The sequence below is a fragment of the Myiozetetes cayanensis genome, unplaced genomic scaffold (assembly GCF_022539395.1).
Source record: "Myiozetetes cayanensis isolate MyiCay16 unplaced genomic scaffold, myiCay2020 scf2-11, whole genome shotgun sequence".
Taxonomy (NCBI): Eukaryota; Metazoa; Chordata; class Aves; order Passeriformes; family Tyrannidae; genus Myiozetetes; species Myiozetetes cayanensis.
Genome location: NW_026087411.1, coordinates 71216293 through 71232612, shown reverse-complemented (window position 1 = coordinate 71232612; position 16320 = coordinate 71216293). Strand labels below are relative to the sequence as shown.

Genomic DNA, 16320 nt, shown 5'->3' with positions numbered 1-16320 from the left:
GATTTGAGTCATATTTTCTCTACTTTCCTGAGTCTGACACAGGTAGAGAACTTCAAAGTGGTATTTTCAGAGAGAAGAAGTACCAAAAAGGCCCACAGAAACTGAATGCAAGCAATGTATCCTCAAATAATGTAAATACCACTTGAAAAATGGAGTCACTGAAAACTAGATGCTGCAAACCCACAAAAACTGAAGTAACTGGAAAACTTTGCCACTAGCACGCAAATGTATTAATTGCCAGTATTCTCAGATAAGACCTCTGATACATTCTCACTTTATCCAAACTGTGAGGAAATCACTATTCTGAAAAGAATTCAGAAGAGCTTCCATCATAGTTAATAAGAACGGAATTCACTATTACAAACCAATTCAAGTGAAGCGACTGAATTATCATAGGCCTGTACGGACCTGAAAGTGTTCATCAAAAAATGACCCAAAAAAAAGTCACATTTCATAGACATCATAGGTTTGAGAGGTACTAAAGTGCACTCACTATTCTCCCTATAAGAACATAAGAGTGACCATTGATTCAGAGCAAAATTCCACCTAGCTGTCATCAGGAGTAATCACAACGTGATGCCTACAAGAATAAAAACAATCTTATAATCATAAAATGGTTTGGGTTGGAAGGGACCTTAATGATAATATAGTTCCTAGCCCCATGCTGTAGACAGGGGCACCTTACACTAGAAGAAGGTTGCTCAAAGCCCTGTAGATTTTGGTCTTGAACACTCCCAGGGATGGGGTACCCACAGCTTTTCTGGGCAATGCCTCACCACCCTCACAGGAAAGAATTTCTTTCTAATATCCAATCTAAACCTACTCTCGGTTTTAAAGGCACTTTCTTCTGTTTGCTTTGGACTCAACTACTACTGCCTTCGTTTGATATTCCCTCATTCTTATAATAGAAAAACCAACTAATCAACTTCTATTTCTTCTGTCCATGCTCCATGCCACAAATTATTCTGTAGACCTCTATTATATCCTCGCTAAACTGTCCCTTTTCCAAGCTGATTGATCCAAGCACACTCAGTTTTTTCTGACCTTTGCTCCATACCCTTGATCGTTCCTACTGCTCTCCTCCAAACTGAGAGCCCATGTTGAGCTGAGGGGACTGGAACCATATTTAGTATTCCATGCTATCGTAGAAACTCCTGGGTTGCTAATGAGATGATGTCTTCTGTTTTATACTCTATTTCATTGAATCATAGAATCATTAAGGTTGGAAAACACCTCCAAGATCACCAAGTTCAACCGAACACCACCTCGCCAACTAAACCATAGCACTAAATGCCACATACGGTCATTCCTTGAACACTTCCAGGGATTAATTTCTCCCTGATAAATAAATTGGTATTCAGTGTGCTTGTTTGGCTTCTACTGAGAACCAGGCTGCCATTTCCATGGAACTATGTATTACATTCTAAGCGTGACTGGCGGTCACGTGGTCACGGCAGCTTGAAAGTTCATTCTATCCATTCCTCTACAAATGAGATTAGGATTGTTTGTGCCCTGTGCATCACTTAATTATTTGCACACAGACCTTTACCTGACAATTTACTGCCCACTCACTATTATTAAAGTTCTCCTGCAGCTCTTCAGCCATTCCTCAGCCTTTACCTGAAATAACTTTGTATCGTCATCAAACTCTGCAACCTCAAGCCTCACTCCTTTTTCCAATATGTACTGATCGCCGCAAATCCTAGCATAGTCTCTAACAGACTAACATAACTTTACTGGTGATTTCCACTTTGACAGCCCATCAGTAATTCCTTTCCCTGCCCTTAAATCAATTATTTATCCACACCATGAGTTTTCCCTCTGTTTACACAGCTGTTGGTTTTCTAAATGCATTTGGAAGAAGACTTTGTCATAAGACTTTTAGAAACATATGAACCCAATTCCTTATATCTATAGCTCAAGTAAGGACTTCTCACTAAAAAAACCCCTATTGATTGTTTTCAACTAGGTCACAGAGACACATTCACTATTTCTGTCCTCTGTTTTTATTAACTCGCCTGGAACAGACTTAAAGGACTTCTAGATCCAAGAATCTTACTTTTACATTAAGCCACTAGGAAGTGGGAAAAGGGACAGCTAACAGAAGTTATAGCCTTTGTGAAAACAAGAAATTTTGTGATTCTCATAAAACTTAATGCTATGTTCCTTCATAGCCTCTTACTTTTTTAACTTGCTGGCTTGTGTTAAAGATGCAAAATACAATTTTAAGAGAACTTGTCAATATAAATACATAAACTTTTTGTCCTTGCTATGGAAAGCCTCAAGACCTGTTCATATTTCAGTGGAAAACTGCTACAGAGTTGCAAAAAAGCACCGAGAACCTTTACTGAACCAAGCTAATTGTGGATACAGTGTAGATTTAGAAGTGTTCTGAAACACTATATAAATCCCCATATGGTTACTGTGATAACTTTGATTAAATTTCCAACTTCTGCTGAAGACTGAGAACCCCAGTCTCACTAACCTCGTAAAGCCACGGTGCCATCATCAGAAAGCTTATTTGGATCAAGAAAAACTTTGGCATCAGCATCCAAGGAGTCCTGTACATACAAAACTCGCTGGTTCTGCAGTCCTGTATTGTAGAAGTGAAAATACCTAAAAGAACACAAGAGGGAAAAATAAGTAAGAAAACTCTTGATTTTCAGTTAGGCAAGCACAAAAAAACTTGTATGAGATTGTCATGAAGCAAATAAAGGACAGATAAATATATAAGGGAAACACAAGCTTCACAGTAGAGTAGGAATCATGGCTAGAGACCGTAAGATGCATCCAAACCATCTTTTAAAAATAAGAGCTGCATTTGCCACAGTATATTTCAAAGAACGCCTAGTATACTATAAATTCTGCATAACTGTCTATGTTAAACATCTCTGGCAGTCACAGCATTTCCCTGTTACAAGAACTGGCACAGGTTCCCATCCCTTATGTTCTCAACTTTGTCGTTTATATAGCTGCTTTCAATCCATACTGGGTGGTAGACTTATGTTCAAATGAAATAGAACCAAAACTACTTCATCTGTATTTACCCATGTCCCTAAAACTGTGTTTGAAAGAGTTTTAAGAACTACAGAATTGTCTTTAGTGAGCGATACTCTTCACATCACAAAACACTACAGAGCTCAAAGAAATTAATACACATATTCTACACAAGACAGAGGTACTACACTTTTCTTCCTTCTAAGAACTTTACTACACAAACATGTGACTTAACAAACCAAGTAGCAGCCTCACCTGGGGGAACAGGGGAATTTATGGGGCAATGTTCAAATATAAAAATAAGTTCATCTATCCCCTAAGACCAACCAGTACTTGGATACAAGCATGGGAACCTGGTAAAGCCAGAAGGGGAAACTCTACTCACAAAGGGCTGGCTAACAGTCTGAGCTAGTAATATGCTCAAGTGTAAAACTGAAAGATTCAAAAAAATAGAAGGGAAAGTAATTTCCCATTTGATCAGATATTTTCTCATCTATTTCACTTCTGCAATGCTAGGCAACAATATAGGAAGCAAACCTCAAACAATGTGATAGGCACAGCACCTCCCTGGGTACTCGTTCTGTCCACAGATTCTGCAGACCTCTTCAGACACTTTGCTTTATCAGCTGTTCTTCAGCACAAAAAACAGAGTAATTCAATTTAAGAATTATTAAGTGTCATGGGAAGTTTGGATAGTTGTTCAAACAGAATAGTTCCTTCCTCACCCCTTACTTAGTGTTACTTAACTTGGTAAAGCCCTCTTGACTGCTCAAACATCATAACATGGGAGGGTTGGGTGTTTATTATTTTTAAATTGCTGTGATTTAACTTCAGCACATGCCAGGAAATAGAGTATCACTCAGAAAGACTAAAAAGACATCTATTACAATCAGACTAAAGTGTCATAAAGCATAAGCACATTAAGCTCCTGGCATAAATGTTCTTCCTGGAGGACAGTCAGCTGCATCAAATTAAGACTTTGTATCTTGTAGGGGAGACTACGCCAAGAGCACTTCTGTAACATCAAGCCTTGAATGTAACATCAGCATTGAATGTAACCACATCCAGGCATTTTTGCACTGCAGAGAATCCAGAGCAGTCACTGACCAGGCCTTCTCTAGAATCTGTTTCAGCATAGCTACATCTGCATGAGCATCACATACAAACCAGTAAGCTCTGCCTGACTCTCTCAGTAAGGCATACTTCCCTGGATGCAGCATTGTCCTAAACATCTCCACTGATTCTGGGCTTAAACCTGACACCTCTATACACTGACATTCTGAGCCACATCTGTGACAACTGAAATCAACATCAGCTTGGGTTCACTGCCCACATTATCCTTTCACAAAACCCGATATAGTACCAAATTTCCCTCTCTCAATCTATATCTACACCTTCCTCACAGCACAGACAACTAAAGCAAATTTCCCTCAATATCTGTGCAGAAATCTTAAGTCAATGAGACCTCTCATGATCCATGGATGATGGTGAAAACATACGTGGCATACCCCTCAACCAGGATCAAACAAATCGAAAATATTGAAAAACCTAATTTGTGTTTCCCATGATCAAGAATGGCTGCTTGTTCCCCCCTACCTCTTTTTCAACTGCTAAAACAATATTTAGATGTTACTAAGTTAACAATTAGTTTCATCCGTTTACTCCCTTTCTCTAGAAGCTTGATACTGTTTCTATTAGAAGTCACACAGAATTCAGTAGCAGCTGCAGTAAGTCAGCCACAGAAGCACCATCTCTCCACAGAATTAAAACAGTGATACAAGTAGACTAAGCATTGGAGTATAGCAGGATTTGTTTGTTTCTTAAAAAACAGAGTTTTTTGCATCAGTACTCTTAAATCCTCAAAATTATTTTTCCCTTATCACCATGCAAATAAAGAAGCAGTTTTTCACAAGGGAATTCCCACTGCTGTTCACTGGCAATGACTAAACAATAAAAGCTTACCAGCAACTAAAAGAATAATCAATATATAAGCAGTATTTTAGCAGATATTTGGAACAATATGCATATGACACACTTATGCTGTTTTCAGGATGACTAAACCTGAAAGGAACTCCTCAAAGCTTTACTTTTACTACAATTATTCTGCAAAGTTGTCTGAGTTCTGATAAATTCACAATTCTTCCTAAAGAAAAGACAACAAAAGAACAAGCGATAATATGATTGGGAACTGGAGACAGTCAAGCATCTTGTGCTCGGCATCATGCAACCACACGTTAACACTGGCTTACTTTTCTTACATCTGAACTATAAAAGAATAAATACAAATATAATTTATAATTTGTTTTCCTAATTAGTAGTTTCTTCTGACTTGCTTCACATTCATCACAAAAACATTCCTCACATACCTTTTTCCTCTCTTGAAGTGGCAACCGTACTTAGGATAATCGTAGAGTTCAGTCATTCGTTCTTTGAACAATGCTCTGACAGGACACTTTTCGAGAAAGGGTACTGTAAGCTTGTTCTGAGCATCCACAAATGCCTGAAAGAAAACAATTCCCCCCCCCCAAAAAAGTGTGAACTCAAGTAGAAATGCACATTTTCTACAGGGAACATTTTCAGAAGTAATGCATCACAGACATCTTTCTGCCAATATAGGTTGTGCAGTGCCACACCTGAAGAATCTCACATGCTTATTTGCATTATACCACAATTCTGTAGTAAGACTGAACTTATATCTTGAATAATATCTCTCCAGGGCATGCACTGGGGTAACCAGCCAAAAGACAAGACACCCCTGCCATTTTCCTTAAAAGCAAAAAAACCCAAAACCCCAACAACCAAAGAAACCCCAAACAAATACAAACAATCAAACAAAACCAAACAAAACCCACAAAGAAAACAAAAAATCCAAAAACACAATCCAAAAAACATCCCACGCTTTTAAAAACTCTCTTTATATTTGCCTAAGTAGTAAATATTGCCCACAGACTGCAGTATCATTTCAGGAGCTGGAAGATGATATAAAATGTCACATGCATCATCTGTTCATATTATTAACATAACACACAGAATTAGTCCCAGACAGTATTTCCTGAGAAGGTCAAAGTGCTGTCCACAGATCAATTCTTAGTTACAAAAGGCAAAAATATGCAATGTCTGAAAACCTTGAGAAGGCTGGTTTCTTTAAAACTCCAGCTCCCTGCCACAAACCCTTAAGGCAAGTGGTCAAAATCATTACCACTCCAGCTGTTTGTTAGAGGTTGACACTCCCATGGCATGCATGGAAAACACCGGTGTTTCGCCATCTTTATTTATAGCATGGTACATTAATACAAAATGAATACCTAAGCGTCTTAAGGTGAATCACAGCTGCTAACAAGCAGACATGCTGGCCTTGCTGTCTCTAACATGAAGTAGGCAGGACAGGACACTGTGCGTGGCTGTAAGACGCAGCCAAATGTCACAGTGACAGCATCAGTATCGCTCTTGGACTCCAGCCTCTTGCCTAGGGCATGAAAACCTGTCTGTTCATTTCTTGCATACACAGGTCTCTTTCTCAGTTGCTTTGAAAGAGGTTATTGTTTCTACCTGTCCCGAATCTGTCACACAGCAATCAGATCAATGCATTGTAACATCTGAGTTACAGGGCAGGAACCACAGGACAGCAGGCTATAAATGTGTTTCACAGTTCTTCAGAAAAGCCAGGTGCTGTCAGAGAAAGTACCTGGCACACATATACCAAATGCTATCCATGTTTAGTCATTTATTAATTCTTCAGGTGAAGAATTAATATGTGCACAGCACATCCCAGTGGTAAGTCAAAACAGCATGCAGCCTCCACATTGTACTGCTATAACTGTTCTCCCCATCAGATGATGAAAGAATTTAATCAAATCTACCCAAGAATGACGTGTTTCTGAATTTGTTTTCTCTAAATGGAAACACATGAATTTCAAGGACTACATACACACAAAATCTAGACAGCGGACCCTACACAAATAAACTAACTTCTCCAAGTGCTGTGACATTTTCAGAGAAAAGATGACTCATAAAAACATGTATAAAACCATCCGTTGTACTGGATGGGCAAAAGCACTTTTTAGTTGCATTCAGTGGACAGAAACGGTCACACATTTTTTTTTCATCAATAACACAACTGAAATTGTAACACCACTGCAAGGGTATACTGGAACTGTGCATTACTCACTTAACTGCAGACACACTTTACCACATCTGCTTTCATTACTGGCGTTCAACGATGAGACACAAACTTGTCCTTACAAGTCTTCATTGCAGAAGAGCATGATTACGTACTAATTATTGCACTCACAACTGAATCCCTAGTAATTCTGCTTTTACAGGAACTTGACATATTTTTCTCATTTCCACTTAATATGCATCAAAGATTCCAAGATTATATGAAAAAGGGAATGCCACTGCTGTCTGAAAAAGGAGGACAGAATTACAGGTTCCACTGAGAGTTCCACTGAGAAGAATCACGTCCAGTTTGGCAACTTTCTGATCTTACACCTTTGAGCATGAGGTTGCACTCATGTTCAAAAAGCAATAATTGAAATACTGCTCTAGGTGAAGTACAGTAACATATGTCACCAGAAACTCTCACACCAAACAAATCCATCCACCACGGTGAGCTAAACATGTGCCACTCATGCTACAGGGCTAACAGTAACTGTACATCCTCATGAACCTAGAGAGAAAGATTTTTATTATACCTGTAGATATCTGCATCTGACAATCTGTCATAAGCTTTGAACCAGGACAGAATTTGCTAGCAGAAGGAAGGACAGAGTAAGGGTCCAAGTAAGGTAAATCCTTATGGATTAATAATGTAATTTGAAAAGCAAAACAATTTCTGAAGCATTGTACTAAGAATAGAGATGGTCTACTTGAGGCTGAAGTGTTTGGCCATTACTTGAGCAGGTCAATTGTTATTTTTAAAAAGAAAAAAAAAAGTATAATTAAATTTCATCTAAGAAACACATGGCACAAGCTTTTTTTGACCACGCCTTTTTAAAACATATCAGCTTTCTACAATCCACTAAGCTAATCTCTCAAGATAACGATTTCCACTCATAGCATACTTTCCAAAGAGAAGTCTCAAAATACAAAATTTTTCAACATTACCAGTCTTCATTATTCGTTTGCAAAGTATTTACAGTTCATATACACATTCTAAGTAAGAGGTAGTTCAGTGCAACTCCTACAAGAGGGCACATATCTTTGTTAAGTATTATAAATTAAAACTAATCAGACTTCTTGTGGTTGGCCTCTTAGAATTTACTTTTTTGGTATTTAACAAAGAAAAATTAAGTGCAACTGGAAAAGTATCAAAATGTGAACTTAACACTGGTCTATAATAACTAAAAATCCATTTAATTGTATTTTTGAGAGTTCTGATTCTAGTCATAATCCAAACATACATGTGTTCATAATAGTACAGCCTGACCCTACATGATCCCTGCTTTCTCATCCCTTGTTGATCCCTTATCTCTGGAACTACCTAAGCATTGCTGCCTACACTACCAGTGAGTTAGAGTGCTATACATGACTGACAGTAGCAAAAGACTGTGCTGTAGTCTAAAACAGAGCTTATTTCGCACAAAGTATTAACACAAACTAAGAAGTTGAAAAGTCCAGCCAAGCCAAACCCAAAACAACAGTGAAAGCGTGGTTTTGTAGTTGTGGCCTATGTCATTACCAGAAGCTTTCTATCAGTGTAGCAGATTTTAACTATGCCAGAGATGTTTCCTCTGTCTGTCTTAAAAGTCAGTGGCCAAACAGTAGCAGAGCATGAACCCACATTCTACACTTCCTTTCTCCAAAGTCTGATAGGAACTTCCCCATCTGTCCAGGGGTTAATTTTCACTTGCGAATCTGGAGAAGGGAGTTTTGTTTGCTTATAGCTGCCCTTGGTTGCCCCAACCAAGCACACACAAGGGAAAAAAAGCGATATGCTTCTTGAATAACAGCTTTTCCACCAAAGACTGAGGATGTGACTTGGTGATTGGCTTAATCAACTCTTAAGACTGCGCATTTGACAAGAAACAGTCCTGCTTACCCACCAGTAGATTTCAATAACCTCCTTTTTGCAGCAGATAAATGCACTACATACAGAATAAGATCATCCTGGTGACCTGGCTGAAAAATTGCTACATCTATTTGACTTTCACCTAATTAAAAGTAGAGTGTGGGCAGCTAGAAAAGGAAAGATCCCATTCTTGAACCATCTTAGATCCAACTACCATGTGGCCTTGGGATGACCTATACGAACTATGTACATCAATAGAAAACTAGTCCACTAAAGCCCCTGGTGGTCTAGTGGTAAAGGCGCCGCGCTATCACCGCGGAGACCCGGGTTCGATTCCCGGTCAGGGCCACTCCCGGGCAGATGGAGCTCGTTAGCCCTTAAAGGCAACCCACCTACGTCCTAAGGACCTCACTGCCACCGTCCAAGCTCGCTTGGCCCCGGCAGATGAACCTTAGGATTAAAGGGTGGGCTCAGTTCCGCGCACACTGTGTCTCACCTAAAAAATCCAATGCGCAGGCTGGAAGGTGGAAAGACCTTCCCCGGATCTTCGCTTGCGAAGACTGGCCATTATTATAGTCCACTAAAGTCTTCCCTCCCAAAACATCTCCTTGTGATGGCTGTACCCATGCATGGGAGGAACAGAAGTATTCATGTCAGCACAAGATAGAGAGGGAGGGCAACTACACAACTACTTGGCTAAATGGAAACGTTCAAACTACAATGGATCAGGTGCAGCAGAGTCTGCACTCTACTCTCACTACAAAAATACCTGATAAAGGCAATTACAAAAAAATTCTACCCTTCTATGTTCAGTTTTTTGTAAACTGCTAACTATCAACGTCCACAAGATCATTTGGACTAGTTGAAGCAATTAGAACTCATAACTGTTCTAATTTCCTTCACTCTTAGCTACAGTGGACATCAGGTGAAACTACCGCGAACATTTCAGAATTAAAACCAATCTCACCTGCTTATGCTTCTTTCCCCATGCTTCAGGGAACAGCAAACTTTCTGTTTCACTGACTAACACAGAAACTAAGTGAAGCCTACTCATTTATTTTCTGCGAGCACACCAATGGTTGACACAGCTATTTCTGCTACATGTAGAAAAGTAGAATTCCAACATATTATTGTATCTAATTGACAGCATGCATCTAAATAATTTTGATTGTTCACATATGAGAAAAGATTGTTAACTTAATAAATGAATGGTGTTTATTCTTCCCTCTTGGCATAAGTCGAGTTACACCAACTCAAATCAAGCAAGCATGCTGTGAACAGGGACTGAATAGAGGCTCTTTCACTACAGATGAGTATAAATGTCCAAGGAATTCTTCTAGTTCAGCACTTAGTAGGTAGAAAATTAAAAGTAGCCTAATGTTGGAGGTGTACACATGGTATTTTTGCTTTTCCAAAAAACAAATGCAAATTTGGGATATAAAGGAACTATATACAGAGAGAAAGAGCGACTTGGAGGAAGAATGAGGGACAACTCATAGAATCAGCCAGGTTGGAAAGGACCTCTGAGATCATCAAGTCCAACCCTTGATCCACTACCTCTGCAGTTACTAGACTATGGTTTTGAATGCCACATCCAGTCTCTTCTTAAATACCTCCAGGGACAGAGAATCCACCACTTCCCTGGGCAGTCCAGTCCAATGCCTGATTACCCTCTCTGTAAAGAATTTCTTCCTAATATCTAACCTGAATCACACCTGGCACAGCTTGAGACCATGCCCTCTGGTCTTACTGATAGCTGCCTGGGAGAAGAGAACAACCTCCACCTGGCTACAACCTCCTGTCAGGGAGTTATAGACAGTGATGAGGTCTCCCCTGAGCCTCCTCTTCTCCAGGCTAAACAACCCCAGCTCCCTCAGCCTCTCCTCATAGGACTTGTGCTCAAGTCCCTTCACCAGCCTGGTTGCTCTTCTCTGGACCTGCTCCTGCACCTCAATATCCTTCCTGAACTGAGGGGCCCAGAGCTGGACACAGCACTCCAGCTGTGGTCTCACCAGTGCTGAGTACAGGGGAAGGATCACTTCCCTTTTCCTGCTGGCCACACTGTTCCTGATCCAGGCCAGGATGCCATTGGCCTTCTTGGCCACCTGGGCACACTGCTGGCTCATGTTCAGCTTCCTGTTGATCCAACACTCCCAGGTCCCCTTCCACCTGGCTGCTCTCCAGCCACTCTGTGCCCAGCCTGTAGCGCTGCAGGGGGTTGTTGTGGCCAAAGTGCAGGACCCGGCACTTGGCCTTGTTGAACCTCATCCCATTGGAATCAGCTCAACTCTCCAGCCTATCCAGGTCCCTCTGCAGAGCCCTCCTGCCTTCCAGTGGGTCAACACTCCCTCCCAGCTTGGTGTCATCTGCAAATTTACTAATGGTGGACTCAATCTCCTCATCTAAATCATCGACAAAGATGTTAAACAGAACTGGACACAACACTGATCCCTGGGGGACACCACTGGTGACCGGCTGCCAGCTGGATGCAGCCCCGTTCACCAGCACTCTCTGGTCCCAGCCCTCCCTCCAGTCAGTTCCTAATCCAGCATAGAGTGCCCTGTCCAAGCCGTGGGCTGCCAGCTTTTCCAGGAGTGTGCTGTGGAAGATGGTGTCAAAGGCTTTGCTGAAGTCCAGATAGACACATTCACAGCCTTCCCCTCATCCACCAGGAGGGTCACCTGATCATGAAAGGAGATCAGGTTGGTCAAACAGGACGTGCTCCTCCTAAACCTGTGCTGGCTGGGTCTGATCCCTTGTCCATCCTGTAGCTGCCATGTGATTGCACTCAGGATGATCTGCTCCATAACCTTGCCAGGCACTGAGGTCAGGCTGACAGGTCTGTTGTTTCTCGGGTCCTTCTTCCAGCCCCTTTTGTGGACTGGCGTGACATTCACCAGCTTCTAATCATCTGGGACCTCCCCAGAGAGGTCTCAAGGTCAGTGACATGAAGGTCTGAAAAGCCTACAAAGCACGCTCCATATTCTCTCTGAAGCCCATACAGTCATTCAACTGTCTCTGTGGCAGTATCTGGTTATTTTTTGATCTGGTAGGTGCAGAATGGCTATTCTGCAGGAATCCCACAAGCTATCTCAAGAACTTGGAGATAAAACTATTAAAAGCTAGCAAGAAAGAGTGGTCATCAGCAACCTCTGCTGCAGAGTACAAAGAAGTGAGTCATAAAGCAGATCCAAAGAGTTTAGCACTTCAAGACCATTTTTTTCTGTCCTCTTCTAAGAAAGAAGTAAAACAGCAAAATACTTTTACTCCCTTTTGTTCCATAACTTCTGAAACTTTGGAATAAGATGATATCCTTGCATACTTACACACAGAGAAACTCTCTCCACTCTGTGTCATACTACTACTGTACTGCCAAATTCTGCCAAGGCATGTGTTTTTTAGTGTAGGCAAGTAAGTTAAAACAAGATCTTCATTCCACCAATATGACATCTTTTGTCTGGGCTGCTGCACTGTTGTGAGCATGTTTCAATCCCTCATTCCTTATTTTGTCTCCTATATAAACTACAGCCTCTGGAGAATGCGGTTCACCGTCCTCCAACTGTTCTCACCCAATGTGTTACACAGTACGTGGCTACAGTATTGAACACAGGGACACTAAAAGTCAGGTCCTGGCATTTTCTTAGTCACAACCCTTTCACAGGATCCCAGAAAACACTTCAATAGGTATCTGCAAGGCACCTATAAAAAAAAGATGTAACCATACCCCCCACACATATATTCCCCTCAATTTGGCACAAGACTATCCCACGTCTACTGTTCCTTAAAGATACTAGAATTACAAAATCAAAATTCCCCAAACTTTCTAAATATATAATTTTCAATATTAGCGTCCATGGCAGAGTTTTTCACTAAAACCTGATCCCAAACCAAGCTTTCTAATCCCCATGACTCTTCAAATATGCTGACAGATTTATAAGTAGGGAATGAGTTCCTAACTGTACACGTTTCATCTTTTTCTTGACAGTTACAATAAGTTCAATTTGACCAACCTCAGGCTCATCACAAAACATCACAAAGATGTATTAAGTAAGCACATACACGAGAGAACCTAGAAGGAATCTCACCAATGGAAAGCTACACTGTGGGATATTTTTGAAATGAGATCCTGACCTCCACCATCTTCCTGACAAAATCATGCATACTGGATAGACACTAGTGTTTTCGATCTGGAACTACAATTATCACAAAGTTACTAGCCATTATAGGGGAAACCTCCTCCACAAGGTCACTTCCTACTTTCAGGCCATCACCCCTCTAAGTCCCTATGCCATTAATATCAGAGGAACTGGCTCATAGTCATTCTTATCACTTTTCAGGATTTTCTCTAAGTGAAAACCAATTCCAACAGTACATTCTAACTATTCCAGACTGCAGGCTGAAAACACCACAACATCTGCAATCTGTAATAGCAGACACTAACAAAGCCTAACTTCAGGAGGAAAATGGTTTTGATTTTATTTTGCTTTTAAAAAGGATTAAACAAAAAAATGTACTCACGCACTTGGTCACTGTATAAAAGACAAGCCAAAGAAGTTTACTTTCTACCCTTTCCAAATTATTTTATTATGGCAATTTTAGATGTACTTAGGACAGTGGATAAAGTGCTCTGAAATCAGAGTGCCAGTGTGACAACACCACCTTGAGCATTGAAATTGTCTAAGAAAAATGACTGCAAGATAAACAAGGCCTTAATTTTGCCAATTCTGCGATGTAGGTTATACAAAGTGTTCCAGTCTTTCATAGAATCACAGAATGGTTTGGGTTAGAAGGAACCTTAAAAATCATCTAGTTCCAAGCCCCCTGCCAGGGGTAGAGACACTTTCCAGTAGTCCAGGTTGCTCCAAGCCCCATTCAGCCATTCTCCCCCTAAAACACAGGGACAAAATAACAGCACTGCTCTTGGCACCATGAGCTATCACATGAACTACACTTCCATTCACTATGATTCACTGTGTAACTTTCCAAAAAGTACTGGCACATTCTTCAAAACAGAGTACCTATGCACCTAGTCTATAAAGGAGAATCATGTGAAAAAAGTTATTCCCCTAAAAAGAAAGGTTACCTTTGTCTGTTCACTATCGGGATCTTCAAGCCAGCAGTACGGGTCACTTATTTTACATCCATGGTAATCCTGCACCTGAATTCATAGAAGACAATCATTTTAAAAGAGACATACATGCAAGCAAATTCTATCCATCAAGGAAGGATGGTCATCACGATGAAGGGTATTTGGAATTTCACAAAAACATACAGTGCTAAGGAGCAAAGCAAGAGAAAAGCAACACATTGCTCCCAAGTGAGTTGCTAATACAACCATTCTTTGGTGATGGTACTAAGGCAGCAGAGTAGCCCTCAGAAAAAACATGAAGCACCAGAAAAAGGGTGAAATGAACATACACCCCACTAAACCAATACTCCTAAAAAAATCAAACAACCTAAAGCTTCCTCCAAATCCACGTTTTTGAGCCAAATTATCAAACCTGATTACTGGATGTACCCCAAATGCAGTTCTTGGTTACATGAACTGTCTCTAATTTAGCCCTCCCTACTATTGTTGCCCACAAACATGTGCATAATGTACATATATAAATAATAATTAAAAAACCTCCAACCAAAACCGACCCCAAAGCAACAAGCAAGCAAGAAAACCCACAAAAGACTAATCCACGTGGCTGAATTTACCTGCTTCCTTCCGTCAGTATACAAAACAGGACTAGATACCTGTTGTTAGGACTTGCACAGTTCAGCCTTTTAGTCAACTATGAAAATAAATTCTTTAGTTTTCCCAGCTTTGGCTCATGTCAGCAAACATTTTGGTTTAAATGCGATGTTAGTTCCGTAAATAACTACGGGGCCGGTGCGCAAAGCACAGAGCTTTGCGGAAGCGAAAAAACCCGAACCCATTGTACCCAAACTAACACCGTAATCCTTGTGTATCCAGTTACGGTCGGACCACAGGGAGATAGGACTACGTTACAGATGTGCCTTCCTACATAAATAGACTATTTGTTCTTCTGCTGACGCTGCTCCAGCCTCGGCGGAGGCCTGGGCTCTCCCTGCCACACGCGGCGGTGCCGAAGCCCAGACATCCGCCGTGGGCTCGGCTGCCCGGCGGCCCCGGCCAGCCCCGCACACGCGGGACGTGCCCGGGGCACCGGCGCCAGGCCCCGAGTCCCGCCCCAACCAGCCCCCGGCAGCCGCCACGGCCCGCAGGCGTGACAAGCCCGAGACCCTCCGCACGGAGCACGCCGGAGCCGAACAAAGCCCCGAGAGCCGGGGCGGCGGCATCCGCCCCCAGACGGGCCCGCCAGCCGGGAGCGCCGCGCCCGGGCCCGGCGGGAGCCGCACGCCGGAGGCTGCCCCGGCCAGTGCCGTACTCACGGCGGTCTCGTCGCGGTACACCTCGGGATACTGGAAGGCCTGCATGGCGGGCGGCGGCGGCGAGCGGCGAGAAGAAGAGGATGATGATGAGGAGGAGAGGGAGCAGGAGGCGGAGGAGGAGAAGGAGGAGGCGGAGGGGCGCGGAGGCGGCGGCGGGGCTGGGGCCGGGGCCGGGTGTGGGGCCGCGGCGGTAGCGGCCGGCAGCAGGCGCGCAGCGCGGCACAGGCGGAGCGCCGCCGCCATACGGTGCGCCCCCTGCCGGCCAGCGCCGCGCCGCCGGCACAGGAGGGCCCGGGCTGAGGGGCCGTCCCGCCCTCACCGCCAACCATGGGCGCGGCTGGCTCCTCCCGCTCACCGCGCTCTGCTGCGAAACACCTCTGCTATCATCGAGCCTAACTCATGACCGAACACCACCATCTCAATTAGAGCATGGCACTAAGTGCCACATCCAGTCTTTTCTTAAACACCGCCAGGGACAGCGGCTCCGCCGCCAACTGGGGCAGCCCGTGCCAGTGTTTAATCACCCTTTCTGTGAAGAAATCCTTCCTAATGTTATAAGTTAGTATAAGAATTTAGACAACTCAATTCCAATTAAACATTGATAAATTTATTAAGCAGGCGATAATAAAGCAAAACAGCGCTGGGTGGCCTGGAGGGCAGTGCCCTGCCGAGGCACACACCGAAATGAAGTCAGTGTCTCTTTTTATACACGTTCGTGGTTCTTAAGTACATGTTAAGTGGTGTCTGGCATTGGCTTTTCGGATGTAAATTTGTTTGTTGCTTGAGTTCGGTGGCTGGGTAAGTGGTAGTCTGGTATTTGTCAGAGATGAAAAGGTGCAGTTCTTATCAGTTGTTTATTGACACTTGCTTGATTAGCAAGCTGTCTGTGAAACTTCTCTTGTTTAATTACA

The 16320-nt window shown here is 42.4% G+C and overlaps 1 protein-coding gene across 1 annotated transcript in view; it reads right to left on the bottom strand.

Moving 5' to 3' along the window:
• PREP (prolyl endopeptidase) overlaps positions 1-15575 on the bottom strand; it is a 92497-nt gene extending 76922 nt beyond the window's left edge. The window contains exons 1-4 of the mRNA XM_050315574.1: positions 15410-15575; positions 14091-14165; positions 5364-5497; positions 2486-2616 (exon numbers count right to left, since the gene is read on the bottom strand). Of these exons, the coding sequence (XP_050171531.1) occupies positions 2486-2616; positions 5364-5497; positions 14091-14165; positions 15410-15454 (385 nt within the window). The 5' untranslated portion in view covers positions 15455-15575. The remainder of the gene's footprint in view (positions 1-2485; positions 2617-5363; positions 5498-14090; positions 14166-15409) is intronic.
• Between the last annotated feature and the right edge of the window lie 745 nt (positions 15576-16320).